The sequence below is a fragment of the Cetorhinus maximus genome, chromosome 7 (assembly GCF_964194155.1).
Source record: "Cetorhinus maximus chromosome 7, sCetMax3.hap1.1, whole genome shotgun sequence".
NCBI classification, from domain to species: Eukaryota; Metazoa; Chordata; class Chondrichthyes; order Lamniformes; family Cetorhinidae; genus Cetorhinus; species Cetorhinus maximus.
This window is the reverse complement of record NC_135885.1, coordinates 54017338-54033291: the sequence shown is the minus strand read 5'-3', so window position 1 is coordinate 54033291 and position 15954 is coordinate 54017338. Positions and strand designations below refer to the sequence as shown.

At 44.7% G+C, this 15954-nt stretch overlaps 1 protein-coding gene across 2 annotated transcripts in view; it reads right to left on the bottom strand.

The window, feature by feature from the left end:
- The window catches only part of gucy1a2 (guanylate cyclase 1, soluble, alpha 2), a 266554-nt gene extending 250896 nt beyond the window's left edge, over positions 1-15658 (bottom strand). Inside the window, exon 1 of one of the 2 annotated variants that reach the window (XM_078545516.1) lies at positions 15284-15658. In XM_078545516.1, the coding sequence (XP_078401642.1) occupies positions 15284-15487 (204 nt within the window). In that variant the 5' untranslated portion in view covers positions 15488-15658. The remainder of the gene's footprint in view (positions 1-15283) is intronic. The other variant, XM_078545517.1, reaches the window with a different exon arrangement.
- Positions 15659-15954: the final 296 nt, after the last annotated feature.

The following is a 15954-nucleotide window of genomic DNA, read 5'->3' as shown; positions in this document are numbered from 1 at the left end:
TGTCAAAGGATCCTCAGTGACTTGGCATGGAGGGAGTGTTATGATTCCAGTTTTGAGAATACTGGTCAAGCCGGATACTTGTTAGGATCTGGCTTAATACAACTTAATTATTGAAAGAATATAATGCATGGAAGAACCAAGGGTAAGAAAATAAGCGGCAGAACTCCAAGATTAAATTGAAACACCAAAAGAAGTCCCAACTTCACACTGAGGATACCCTCCATCGTGTTGTGTGGCACTACCACCGTACTAGATGGGATAGATTTCGAACAGATCTAGAAAATCAAAACTCGGCATCCATGAGGCACTGTAGGCCATCAGCAGCAGCAGAATTGTATATAACCACAATCTGTAATCTCATGGGCGAGCATGTTCCCCATTCTAGCATTATCATCAAGCCGGTGGATCAACCCTGGGTTCAATATAGAGTGCAGGAGGGCTTGCCAGGAGCAGCACCAGACATACGTAAAAATGAGGTGTCAGCCTGGTGAAGCAAAAAACCACAGGACTTCTTGCATGCCAAACAGTGAAAGCAGCATGCGATAGACAGAACTAAGCAATCCCACAACCAATGGATCAGATCTGAGGTGCTGCCACATCCTGTCGCGAATGATGGTAGACAATTGAACAACTAATAGGAGGAGGAGGCTCCACAAATATTCCCACACTCAATGATGGAGGAGTCCAGCACATCAGTGCAAAAGATAAGACTGAAGCATTCGCAGCCATCTTCAGCCAAAAGTGCCAAAAGGATGATCCATCTCAGCCTCCTCTGGAGGTCCACGGCATCACAGATGCCAGCCTTCAGCCAATTAGATTCACTCCATGTGATCTCAAGGAATGGCTGAAGGCATTGGATACTGCAAGAATATGTGCCATGACAACGTTCCAGCAATATTACTGAAGACTTGTGCTCCAACAACTTGCTGCACCCTTAGCCAAGCTGCTCCAGTACAGATACAACACTGGCATCTACCCAGCAATGTGAAAAACCGCCCAGGTATGTCCTGTCCACAAAAAACAGGATAAGTCCAATCCGGCCAATTACCAACCCACAGTCTACTTTCAATCATCAGCAAAGTGATGGAAAGTGTCATCGCCAGTGCAATCAAGTAGCCCTTACTCAGCAATAACCTGTTCACTGACACCTAGTTTGGGTTCCGTCAGGGCCCCTCAGCTCCTGACCTCATTACAGCCTTGATTCAAACATGGAGAAAAGAGCTGAATTCCAGAGGTGAGGTGAGAGTGCCTGCCCTTGACATCAAGGCAGCATTTGACCGAGTGTGGCATCAAGGTGCCCTAGCAAAATTGGCGTCAATGAGAATCAGGGGGAAAACTCTCCACCAGTTTTGTCATACCTGGCACACAGGAAGATTGTTGTGGTTGTTGGAGGTCAATCATCTCAGTTCAAGGGCATCACTGCAGGAGTTCCTCAGGGTAGTATCCTAAGCCTAGCCATCTTCAGCTGTTTCACCAATGACCTTCCCTCCATCATAAGTTCAGAAGTGGGGATGTTCACTGATGATTGCACAATGTTCAGCACCATTCGTGACTCCTCAGATACTGAAGCAGTCCAAGCCTATATGCAGCAAGATCTGGACAACATTCAGGCTTGGGCTGATAAGTGGCAAGTAACATTTGCGCCTCACAAGTGCCAGTCAATGACCATCTCCAACAAGACAGAATCCAACCATCTCCCCTTGACATTCAATGGCATTACCATCGCTGATTCCCCCAATATCAACATCCTGGCGGTTACCATTGACCAGAAACTGAATTAGTTTAGCCATATAAATATTGTGGCTACAAGAGCAGGTCAGAGGCTGGGGATTCTGCAGAGAGTAACTCATCTCCTGACTTCACAATGCCTGTCCACCATCTACAAGGCACAAGTCAGGAGTGTGATGGAATACTCTTCACTTGCCTGGATGAGTGCAGTTCCAACAGCACTCAAGAAGCTTGACACCATCCAGGACAAAGCAGCCCACTTGATTGGCACCCCATCCACCATCTCCAACATCCACTCCCTGCACCACTGACGTGCAGTGGCAACAGGGTCTACTATCTACAAGATGCACTGCAGCAACTCCCCAAGGCTCCTTCGACAGCAGCTTCCAGATCTGCAACCTCTACCACCTAGAAGGACAAGGGCAGCAGATACTTGGGAACACCACCATCTGGAAATTCCCCTCCAAGTTACTCACCATCCTGACTTGGAAATATATCGTCATTCCTTCACTGTCGCTGGGTCAAAATCCTGAAACTTACTCCCTAACAGCACTGTGGGTGTTCCTACAGCACATGGTCTGCAGCAGCTCAAGAAGGCAGCTAACCACCACCTTCTCAAGGGCAATTAGGGATGGGCAATAAATGCTGGCCTAGCCAGTGACACTCACATCCTGTGAAAGAATATTAAAAAATCTCTACTATATAAACTTGAACAAAACAAACACAAGCAATAACGGCTAAATAGGTGCACTGAGCAAATAGGATAATGATTCTAAATAATATGAGCTTCTACTTTAAATTCAATCCAACAGACTTAGCCCAGCTCTACTTTTTTACTGCGGCTTTCACTCTGATAGGCTTTTAAACATATTCATACTATAGGAGGCAGTTCCTTTTTCTCTAGATCTGGCTGCACATGTCACAGCCCAGGTTTATGGTATTCCTACCAATATGACCCCTTGGTTCAAGTATAGGCTTTGCTGATGGTCACATGGCCATGACCCACCTGACACACTTCGACACACCCTTGGCATCTATTTCATGGCTATGCTTCTCTCTTTACAGGGCTACTTGGTCCTATTCAATTCTCCAGATCGCCCTCTTTTCCTCCCTACACCTACAGAACTGAATTCCCTGGTTAAACACAATCGACTGGATGTCTGCAGCCTCCAGGTCAGCTTCTATTAAACTCATTATTTCCTAAAAAAACAAAAGCTACCAGTTTTACTTATAGAGCATAGCTCCAGCCCCAGCACTTTTCTCCATCGCAACCTTAGGGTTTTCTTGCTTCTAAAAGCTCCACACTACTCCTTCAGAGTCCTTGCAGCTGCAGCTCATGCTGGAGAAACTCGCATATGTGATAATCACATCCCGGCAATGGGCCTTCCCTCTCCTCCTCTGGAGCAGAGTCATTGCCAAGACAGGATTGCCTGCAGCCTGTATCATTGACGTCCAGTGGATGTCTGAATGAACTGAAGTGATACATTTGGTGAGCATGTTTTTACAGGCTTCCCTTCATCTCAAAGCCAGCAGGCAAGTGCTAAGCCCTTTCCCTAGCCTTTGTCTAGACATGGCATCCCCACCCCACCCCTTCCAGGTGTAGGACCTCCTGGAGGACCAGAGATGGGCGTTCCTCCTGTTCACACGTGAATGCGTGTGGAGACAATGCTCTTTGACCAGGGCAATGAGAGCCATGTGTGGGAAGCCTCAAGCGGACACTTTTCCACTTGTCTCACTACCCTCAGGACTCTATAGGGAGACCATTTCCTTGGCAGCACAGAAAGACTAACTGCATGATCCCTTGTCAGCCACTACCATTCACCCGAGAGGATGGAGTTTAGAGTCGGGAGTTGGCTGCCCTCCACCAATTGTGCCCCTTGAAGACATCCCTCCCTTCATCCCTGCCTTTGACTGCAGCAGATGGCGAATCACAAAGAATGAACGGCTTACTGGGATCTCAATATTATGGGGCCTATGAGTCGGGAACAAACCTGCTGCAATGCAGCCTTCAGCATAGCAAGGAGAGAGAATACAAGTGAGCATCTTTGGTATCAGTTGCCTCATAATTATTAGGGTGTCCCTTTAGTTGGCCACTTGTGCTGAATTTGAACTCCACCCACCCGAAAAGACCCTCCACCCACCTCGAGGGATCTCACTGACTGACAAACTGCGTGGTAAAGGTCAGGTTTGAAAAATGTGTGTCACCTTTCAAACTCACTCCACCACCTTCTACCCTCCCCCTGTCACCCGCCAACTTCCCCCCCTTCACCATAGACACACCCAATATCACCATCCCTCTCCCCTCTGTCACCCTTGAACCGCCCCCCCATTACCCTGGGCCCTATCATGATCGACCTCCACATGCCTTTCCTCTCCTCAGAGCCCACACCCGTTATTGCCCCCAAGCCCACCCTGACCCTGCCCCTCCCGTTATTCGAGTCACCTGTCTTGTCGCCCTCCGTGACCCCTGTCCCCTCACCCCTCCCCTCACCCAATGAGACCCTCACCTACCAGACTGTCACCCTGGACCTGCCACCCTACTGCATCCCACCCCCACTTCTGACTGTGTTTGTTCCTTCCTATCACCAGCACCCTGAGTTTCCCCCTCAAGGACCCCAATGTGGACACCACCAATCCTGCCCTCTAAGACAATCCCCCTCCCTTTCCTGGACACTCTCCCCAACCCTTTCACTGGACACTCTTCCCACCTTTCCCCTGAAAGCCTGCCTCCCTTGTTCAGCCTTCACTCTAACCTTCCAACCTACCCAACTTCCCTTCAAGCCTTTCCCTGCCCCCCTTGTCCAGCCCTGGCACAGCATTTGCTAATGGCAGTCAAGTGAAGTTCTGTGAGATCCCCAAGAAGGGGAAAGCAACCTCTACGGACTCAAAGTCACGGAAGGGGTGAAGCTCGCCAGGTGCACGCCAGTTATATGCAGTTATAAAACTGAACACTCTAAATTCTCGCTGGTGAGGAATTTAATTTGGAGACGAACTTAAAGTCGGCAAGGAAGTCTTTTAATTAGCATGCATGAGATGCTAATGCATGCAAATAAGGTTTCCAACATTGTTCGTCGGGAAGCTCAGCCCACCTTTAACTTGACTTGAAAGCCAGGAGAACAAAATTCCAACAGTTTATGCCACTATTGGGAAACTGATGTTTTGCTTCCCACCAAATTAAGTCCCCCCCATCCACCACAATTCCCGCTGCTGATAGAAGTCGAAAATTCTGCCCAATGGCACAAAGAACTGTAAATCCCCAGGAGAAGATGCTTTCCGTTCCAGAGTTTCAAAGGAAACAGGTAAGAATATGCCTTCAACGTTCTATTCCACAAAGCTGGTGATGAAGGATAGCAAGGCAGTCAATTTTTACTCCCTTTTATAAACTTTATTTGCAAAGATACACATTACAAATATGCACCTACTAACCTAGCTACCACAATTTCAGTCTGTTCCTAATTATAGGAGCACAAGTGAATCCCCAGTTAGTGGCCACCATCTGTATACAATTAATACACAGTTAACATTAAGTATAATCTTCCAAAATTCACTGGATTCAGGAAACGTTCCTTTAGATTTGAAAATTGTGTATGTCATTCCGCTATTTCAAATTGGTGAGCGAGGAAAACCAGAAATGATAGGCCAGTTAGCCTAAAGTTGGTTGTCAGGAAATTACTGGAGTTTGTAATTAAGAATACAGTGCAAAACACCTTTAAAATTTTCAACCGTTGGGAGAGCCCTTTTTAAAGGGAGATCATGCCTGATAAACATGATAGAATTTTTTGAATAGATGACTAAAGTATTGGACTGGGGAATGTATATGGATGTTATCTATTCAAGGATTGCAGTGCTTTCTCATTGTAAGTTTTTACTGAACTGATGTAAAATATCTGCTTACAGAGAGGGGGAGAGAGTACCTCATGGCAGAGGTCACATGACTACTGCAAGCCAGATAGGACATGTAGTACTGTTGCATTTCAAAACCCTGAACATCCCCTTTTCAGAATGAACAAAAGACACAAACATTCCCCCTTTTTCTAATGAACAAAGACAAATATGCATGCACGATCATGTGCAACTGTGAACTACCCAGGTTAACCACTACACATCCACCACTCTCATGCATTACAACTGTTTGTTCTACTAGTCAATCTCTGTACCTGCATTGCACACTAGGGTAGGATTTTTAGGTCGGTGTGCAGGTACAATCGATGGGCCCGGTTGAAGCTGGGGAATGGACCGCCGCCTGTGATCGGGCCCCGACCACGATTTCACGCTAGCTGACCCATTAACAACGAGCCAGCGTGAAACGCACGCTGAAAGGCTCAGTGCTGCAGGGGTGGGGGCAGGAGGAGCGTGGGCGCTGACATATGCACAGGTGCTGGCAAGCGCTGAATGAAAGCTCCCTGAAGGCAAAGAGCTGTCCCAGGGAGCTGAAAACTTCAAAACAATTAAATAAAGATTTTAAAATCACAAAAAAATGTCCAAGCATCACAATCAGTCACCTGAACATACACATGTTAAAAATTCTGTCCATAGCTTTTCATTTTTCTTTCATTTAATAATGGAAACCTCATTCTGCCCTTGGATAAGGTTTCATCAAACATGCAAAGACCACCTGGCAGATGCGCCCATCCTTCAACCGTAAGGTTGGACGGACCATGAAAAATCGGGGACAATTGGAACTTTAACAACTTTAATTGTCTTCTTAATTGTTGGCGGGCGCGCTTCTGATACTCGCACGCACCCACTGATCGAAATATCATGCGAGCGCAGGATGACATTGGGACGCTCGCCGATTGGGTCGGGCATGCGCCTGCACGCCAACCTAAAAATTCTGCCCATAGTCTTTAAATTGTGCAGGTCTCTTAATGGTGCAAGTGCGCATTGTTATTGGCTCTCGTCTGGGTGATGTTCCTCATCCTAAGAGTGTCGTTCCCATGGCACTTATTGCTATGGTAACTGTTGTTCCATTGCTATTTTTGGGGACCCGTGGATCTCTGGGATTGATGGTGCTTCTGTAGTCAGTACAACTGGTGAGATCCCTTCTCCCTGACCGCCCGACGGCGGGGAAGGAACAGCTTTGCTAGTTGTTCGGATATGCCTGCAGTTGCGCCAGTACTTTTGGTCGTTCCCTTCCACCGCGTACAATTGAGGTAACAATTTCTCTACACATTTTCGAAGTTGCCAGGTGGGCTGACTCCTGTTCAGAGTGTTGAAGGTTTGCACCCTGGCTGGCTCACCAATGTTCAGCTCTGGAAATGGTTTGGCAGTCTTGTCAAAGTGAAATTTGGTTTTCTGCCGTTTCACCTTGATCTTTTTTGCTCACACTTGTTACTACTTTTGGTTTCTGTAGCTTTTTTGCTATTGGGAGAGTAGTTTGGGTGCAGTGTGACATTAGTCTTTAGACTGGACTATTTTCCATCCCCTCAATCAGTGGGTTTCTCCACTCGAGGATTGCCTTGAATATATCTGTGCTACTTTTGCTTGATTTTTTTGGTGATTCCTTTGGCAATTTTCACTGCCACTTCAGCTTTTCCATTTGACGGGGGATAGTGTAGAGATTATGTATAGTGTCGAATTTCCCCTTCCTTTGTGAAGCAGCTGAACTCTGCACTCATGAACCGAGGGCCATTGACACTCATCACAATGTCTGGAATGCTGTAACGACTGAAATGGACCTTCAGGCATTCTACTGTTTCTTCTGTCGTCATTGAAGTCAGCTGGTCTAACTCCCAGCTGACAAGATAAACAGTTCCTGCTATAGTGAAGAGGCATATTCCCAGCTTTATCCATGGTCTGTCCGGAATGTCATGCATCATCAACGGCTCTCTAGCTTGTTTAGCTTGGTACTCGTTACAAGCATCGCACTGGCCTATGTGGTCTTTAATTTCATTGCTCATGTTTGGCCAGTAGAGCATTTCTCTTGCCTTTCTCAGACTCAATTCAATTCCTTGATGGTTGCATGGATGCGCTTCAGCATCTCTCCTCTCATCTCCTCAGGGGTAATGACTCTATTTCCTTAGTCCAAGATGCCATCTTGGGCTGTCAATTCATTTCGGTATGCCCAATATGCTCTTGTGACCACAGGTGTGTCCTTGATGCTCTCAGGCTACCCTTTCATCATTACTTCTTGTAGCACTTGTAGAGTTGCATCTTGTTGGGTAGTTTACTTGATTTGAGAAAGGCGCTTGCCTGTCAGATTCAATGGGCAGGATTTTCTGGCCCCGCCAACCACTGGGGTCATCCTGACCCGCCAAAAGTCAATGTCTCGCCATGATGGGGCTGGAAAATCCTGGCCAATGTCCCTACTGGGTTGATGACTTCCAGATCATGTCGAGCTGCTGTTTCACATTGCATGTGGAAGATTTCACATTCTGTTGCAGCATCCTCAACTTTCTTCATGGGAAGTGCTAATCTCGACAGCATGTCTGCAATGTACATCTGTTACCCTTGCTTATATGTCACTTCCAGATGATATCTGTGTAAACAAAGTAACATTCTTTGCAGATGCTTTTGAGCAGATAGTAGCAGTTTGAGAAAAATACTTTGAAGTGGTTTCTGATTGGACTTCACTGTTACTTTGTCTCTCCTGAGTAGGTACAGATGAAAATGCTCACAAGTAAAAACAATAGCCAGGCACTCTTTCCCTATCTGAGTGTAGCGTTGTTCCGTTTGCATTAGTGCCCTGGATGCAACTGCAACTGGTTGTCCTTGCTCCAAGACCCATTTCGCTGTCGTCACACTGTAAGGTGACTTCATCATTGACATCATCATTGACATCATCGTACTTCAGCACTGATGTTGTTGTTACTGGTTGTTTGATTTTAGTGAACACTGCTTCTTGTTCTGTGCCCCAACACCACTGCACCTCTTTGGCAGTGAACTTAAGTAATGGTTCAAACTCCAACGACAAATTAGACAAAAATATTGCTAAATAGTTCATGTATCCAACCAATCATTGCACTGCTTTCACGCCTGTTGGTCGCTGCATCGCTGCTACAGGTCTCACCTTGTCAGGATCCAGGCGAAGTCCTTTTGCTGTCAGTGCATGACGTATGTACTTGACTTCAGGTATTTTCAATTGCAATTTTTTCTTATTCAGCTTCAGGTTCATCTGGCGCGCTGTGTCTAGCAGTCATATTAATTTATGATCACGCTCAGCTATGGCTTCTTCCATTGTATCTCCACATCCGTAGACTAGTAGGTCATCCACTATGGCTTCCACTCTGGGAAGATCACTGACTATCCCATGCTGTCTACGTTGATACTCTTCTGGAGCTGTGGAAATGCCAAATGGCATGCGCAACCATCTGTATCTCCTGAATGGCATCCAGAATGTAGTTAGGAAGTTGTTGCTTTCATCCAGCTACACTTGCCAGTAATCATCCTTCACATCTAGGGTAGTAAAGGTCTTTGCCTTGGCAAGTTGCGGCAAAATTCCTTTGACAGTTGGCATGGGGTAGTAAGATCTCTTCAGCGCTTTATTTAAATCCTTTGGGTCTAAGCATACTCGCAGCTTTCCAGGTTGTTTCACTGCTACTATACTGCTAATCCAGTCTGTAGGAGTTGTTACTTTTTAAATTATTTCCCTCTTTTCCAGCTCTTCAATTTTGTTTTCTAGGCTTGACTTGAGGGCAGCTGGAACTCTTCTTGGCAGTTGCTGAATTGGTCTTACACTCCCATCTACTTCTAGATGATATTCTCCTGGTAGACATCCCAACCCTGTAAACACATCTCTGTACTCCTATAGGATCTGTCCAACAGTCAGTGGTTTGGTATGCTGCGACACGTTGTAAATCTCTGTTGGCACGTTCAGGGTTACCAGTCCAAGCTTTAGACTTGCTTCAGCTGAAATGATGACCATTGTGTTCCATCTATGATCTGGAACTCTAGATCTTACTTCTTGCATTGGTCTCTCAGATTAATTTGTCCTCCCGGTACCATCATATAGCCTCAACCTTACTTTCCAGGGCTTCATTTATAGATCGCCATATTGAGCCACTTCGCACAGGTCTGTGAAGATCATATGTTGCATGCCGCACCAGTGTCTATCTAACACTTCTTGCTCACTTAATACTCCCCTTCTGCGGTCATCATTGTAACCATCTATCACCTATAGACTTGACATAACCAACCTGTTGCATGGTGTATAGTGCTTCATCATCTCCTTCTGCTGATATCTCTCCACTGGCCATCTGTATAGGCTTGTTTTGCTTCTTTCTAGCCAAACACTTGTGTGCAAAATGATTCAGCTTCTTACAGTTAAAACACTGCTTTCTCCACTGTGGGTATTCATTGCCCCAACCCCTGTCACTCTTCTAGCAATCTATTATTAAGGAAGTAGTAGCAGAATATTTAGAAAATCATAATCCAAATCAAGCAGAGCCAATATGGTTTTGTAACAGGGAAACTGTATTTGACAAATTTATTAGAGTTCTTTGAGAATGTAACAAGCAGGGTGAATAATGGGGAACCAGTAGATGTAGTGGATTTGGATTTCAAAAAGGCATTCAATAGAAGTGCCACATAAAAGGTTACTACACACTACATAAGATAAGAGCTCATGGTGTTGGGGGTAATATATTAGCATGGATAGGAGATTGGCTAACTAACAAGAAACAGAGTTGGGATAAATGGGTCATTTTCAGATTAGCAAACTGTTACAAGTGGGGTGCCACGGGGATTAGTGTTGGTGCCTCAACTATTCACAGTCTAAGTTAATGACTTGGATGAAGGAACCAAGTGTATTGTTGACAAATTTGATGATGATACAAAGATAGGTAGGAAAATAAGCTGTGAGGAGGACACAGAGTCTGTAAAAGAATATAGATAGCTTAAGTGAGTGGGCAAAAATTTTGCAGATTGAGTATAATGTGGGTAAATGTGAGTTGTCCACTTTGGCTGGAAGAATAGAAAAGCAGAATATTATTTAAATGGAGAGAGACTACAGAATGCTGTGGTACAGAGGAATCTGGGTGTCCTCGTACATGAATCACAACAGGTTAGTATGCAGGTACAGCAAGTAATTAGGAAGGCAAATGGAATGTTAGTTTTTATTGCAAAAGGTATAGGGTATAAATGTAGGGAAGTCTTTCTATAACTGTATAGGGCATTGGTGAGACCATATTTAAGAGTACAGCATATAGTTTTGATCCCTTAAGGAGACATTGGAGGCAGTTCAGAGAAGGTTCACTAGGCTGATTCCTGATTGCCTTATGAGAAAAGGTGAGCAGGCTGGGCCTATACTGATCGGGTGTTTAGTAGAATGACAGGTGATCTTATTGAAACATTTAAGATTCTGAGGGGGCTAGACCACTTAGATGCTGAGAGTACGTTTCCTCTTGTGGAGGAATCTAAAACTAGGGGGGCACAGTTTTAAAATAAGGCAAACCTAAGACAGAGATGAGGAAGAACTTATTATCTCAGTGGGTCATTAGACTTTAGAATTCACCACCCCAGAGAGCAGTGGAGGCTGGGTCATTGAATATATTCAAGGCTAACTTGGACAGATTTTTGACATACAAGGGAGTCAAGGGTTATGGGGGACAGCCATGAAAGTGGATTAAGGACACAATCAGATCAGCCATGATCTTACTGAATGGCAGAACAGGCTCAAGGGGCCAAATGGCCTCCTCCTGCTCCTATTTCATGCGTTATGTTCTTATGCCCTTGCTGTTGCCTGTCAGCCAGCCCAGGCTGCTGCTACCTATTCCAAGATACTGTAGTCCCCAGCTGAGACTTCAGGCTGAAAACTGTTTGAGATTGTCCTCCATGGCCATTTGCAGTGTCCCCCACCGAAAGTCAGCAGCCTTCCAGCAACCATGCTGAAGTCACTGGGGTAGAACTGCATAGGAGCATGAGGACAGGTACAGGCACCCAGAAAATAACAACTTATATTTATATAGCATTTTTAATGTAATGCTCCCAAGGCAGAATTATAAAAAGTATGACACTGAGCCACTCAAGGAAAATTAGGTCAGACGACCAACAGCTTGGTCAAAGAGCTAAGTTTTAAGGAGTGTTTTAAATGAGGAAAGTGAGGTAGAGAGGTGCAGAGGTGTAGGGTAGGGTTTTCCTGAGCTTGGGGGCCCAGAGAACTGAAGGCGCAGCCACCAATAGTGGAGAAATTAAAATCAGGGATGCACAGGAAGCCAGAATTAAAGGACAGCAGATATTTCAGAGGGTTGTGGGATTGGAGGAGATTACAGAGATAGGAAGGGGAAAGACCATGGAGGAATTTGAAAACAAGGGTGAGAATCTTTAAAATCAAGACGTTGCTAGACCAGGAGACAATGTAGGTCAGCGAGCACAGGGGTGATAGGGAAACGGGACTTGCTGCAAGTTAAGAAATGGGCAGCAGACTTTTGGAAGACCTCAAGTTTACAGAGGGTAGAATGTGGGAGACCAGCTAAGAGTACTTTGAAATAGTCGAGTCTAGAGGCAACAAAGGCATGAATGAGGTTTTCAGCAGCAGATGAGCTGAGACAGGGGCTATCGAGCAATGTTACAGAGATGGAAATAAGCAGTCTTAGTGATGGCATGACTAGGAGGTTGGAAGCTCATCTCTGGATAAAATGTGACACCAAGGTTACCAGCAGACTGGCTTAACTTCAGGCTGTTACCAGGGAGAAGGATAGAGTCAGTAGCCAGGGAGTTTGGAGTAGGGACTGAAAATGATGGCTACAGTGTTCCCGATATTTAATTGGTGGAAATTTTTGCTCATCCGGTAATGGATGTTGTATAAGCAATCTGATAATGTAGCAACACCGGAGAAGTCAAAAGAGGTGGTGGTGAAGTAGAGCTGGTGACATTGGCGTATATGTGAAAACCAAACACTGTGCCTTCTACAGGTGATTATTTGACCATTACATGCAATATGGAGTAGTTTTATTGATAAATTTGGTTCCAATTGTTTATTCTGTGGTGACTGATATTTGCACTGTGTCCAAATGAGTGCTGTGATGGTAAGTAGCAGAGAGAAGATAAGATGTGGGACTGTTGGTGAATGAAATATTAGGGTTGCAGTTATTGATATCGTGCTCATTTGAGTTTGTTCCAGACAACCCAGATTGAAAGGGATTGTCTAGGTTGTCTCATCTCTTCCTCCTCCTCCTCATGTTCCTGTCCCCGAGCTGCTTGCTGTATAACAAGTGGCAAGGCTGTCCCCTCGTGATGGCAAGGATCTTCAGCATGCAACAAACCATCAAAAATGTTGACATGTGCACTGCCAAGTACTATAGGACTCCTCTAGAGAGACCTAGGTGGCAGAAACATTGTTTCAGCACATCAATAATCTTCTCTATCATAATTTTGTGTGACAACTTGGCTTTTATTGTATGCATGCTGTACATATATGCCCTAAGGTCATCAGCCATTTGGTCAGCAGATTGCCCTTGATAGCCAGTAGCCACCTTTTAGTTTGTCATGGTGATTCAAACGCAACTGGCACAGCTGACTGCTAAGAATGAAGGCATCATAGTTGCTGCCAAGATACCAGTCATTGAGATGCATAATTCTCTGCCTATGTTTACACACTACGTGGACACTGAAGCAGTGAATTCCCTTTTGTAGAGTAAAGGGTTAACATCAGAAGGATACACGATGCTGATGTAATAATATCAATTCACATGACTGAGAAGTAAGAGAGATCTGGAAAAAGGAGAAGTTCCAACCTGTATAGAGGTCCAAGAGTGTAAATACTTGCTGTAAATAAAAAGTAATGCTTTTGAGAAACTCCAGACTTGAGCAGCATACTTTGGGAGAATAGAAAATCCCCAAAACCCCCATCTAGACCCTAATCACACAACAAAACATGGTGGTGGTGAGTAAAAGTCCCAGGGAGCCTTAAACAGAAGATACAGGGCTGGCAAGAAAAGAGATCCTTAAAGGAAGGACAAAAGAAAGAAACAATTAATATTCACCAAGACGTCAGAACATTGCGGTAGCAACAGGTGCAAGCTGAGACACAGACCGGGAGACCGGACAACACTGAGCACCGACCCAAAGCAGAAAATAAAAAGCAGAACCCAGAGCAGAAGTCCCACATTGAAACAATTATGGCTGCTCCCAGCTTATTAATAATAATAATAGTAATAGTGATTGCTGCGGGGCAGCCAGGTTTTGGGTTAGTGGGCTGATGACCAACTTTTTGGCCAGAGAGTGAGGTAGGGAACACAGTGCCCCATAAAATCCAGCCCTATTAATTTTTTAAAAATCTCTCCACAGATGTTGCCTGACTTGTTGAGTATTTTCAGCATTCTCTGTTTTTATTTCCAGCATTCACAGTATTTTTCTTTAGGTATACCAGGTTTCAATTTCCAATACCTACAACCTTTCAAACTATAAAGGATGCATACTGGCCTCTGAATGATTCACATTTGTGGCCAAAGCAACAAAAAATGCAATAGTAATACTTTAGATTTCAAACTAATTCAAAAAGCTGTCTTTCGTACAAATCATATAAAATTGCCTATGGAAGATAATCAAAAGATAGAAAGCAATGAAAATGTAAAACGCAAAGATATATTTTGTTTTAATTGCTATTGAGGTATATCTATTGCATTTCTAACATGATCCGTTTAATTTTCCTTTTGACAACAGTGATGCAACAGTACGGTAATAACGAAATGTAAATGAAATTAAATAAACAAAATCAATTTTTTAGGGGGCTGTGCACCAATTGGGAAGCCATTGAAGAGATTTAAAGGTAGTCAGGTAAGGGATATTGTTCATATCTCACAGAGTATTTTTATGAGAAAATTTTAAGGTCTTTTTCTCCTTTTGATCATTTCCTCTAGTAACAGGAGTGTGCCAGTGAGATAAATAGCAAAACGGCATACTCTAACATGAAGACAATCGCCAGATAACAAAAAAAATCACAGGTCGAATTAGCGCAATCACAAGCGGTATCTTCTCCTTTCAAAGTGATCACCGAAGCATGCGAAATAATAATCAACATCTGCTGAGATACGGTGTTGCTGTCCTCTCAAGCAAATAGCCAAATCAACGTACTTAAAATCTAAAGGTGAATGCGTTGCAACCAACTTTGAAAGAACATCTCTTTCCACAGAATTAAATTAAACATCCGTGTGATCAACATAAAGATTGCACCAAATTGTATTTTAGGATCATATATTATTAGTGCCATTAAACGTGAATTCATTCGATTAGCAAAAGTTTGGACGCCTCTTTAAGGATCCCTGCTATTTGTAAAAACAAAACTATCAACACGGACTTTGATTAATGCAAGAGGGAGCAGACCTGACTATAAAAATGAGCACTGGAGTAGCTCCAAATAATCACTCATAACATTTCCTAAAACTTTTCACCAGCTTATTCATACGATTAACAAAAATGAACAGGAACAGGCGACATACTAAAACCCGAAGCCCAGTGAAGCACCAGAGCAACGCACAGAATTGAGTGTTATGATTGTATGCACAAGGATAGGTGCTTGAATGTGAAGAGAATGAAAATGCAGTAGAAAGAAGGGGGCTGCATGGGGCGTAAAGCAGGAAGGATGAGAGAGGAGTGTGTGCAGTTCCCGTCTCTTTACCGTTGGAAAGACAAGTTTCCGGATGCTCTCTCCCAAGCAGTCCAGATTCACGCGCCTGCGAGCAGCATTCCTGGTGCTGGCTCCTGACACTGAGCTCTTCCCATTCAACACCCGAGAGAACGGACACCCCCCGTCCTCAGGACTCTCCGGGTAATCCGAGCCGGTGGAGCTGAACGATTCGGACGAGATCTTCCTGCCAGACATTCTGATCAATCCTGCACATTAGTCCCATAAGGCGCCGAACCCCAAACTGCTGCTCTGTCCGTCAGCTCGGCACATCCCCGAGCTTTATAGCCGCGATCACCACAGGAAATTAGTCATCGAGAACGCGCCTTCACTTCACCGCTCATCTCTCTCTCAAACCCCAAACAGTCCTTTTCCCCGTTGCTTCTCCCTGGGAACACACATTTTTAAAGCTCACGGTCCTTGCGATCACGTGCTTTCGGACGTCTTTAACGTCGCCTTAAAGTGTCCTTAAAAGCTGCCGCGGCACATCCTGAGGGACAACACTGGAACCCGCTCCCCGTCCTGTCTGGGAAATATCTCCACATCTGGCCAAAGACCCCACATTCCCCCCTAACAGGGACCCGCGAACCATCCCAGCCTTTCACATGATATTACGCTGGTTTCCCGCTAAAAACACATGTCATTGTTTGATATGCTCTTGATAA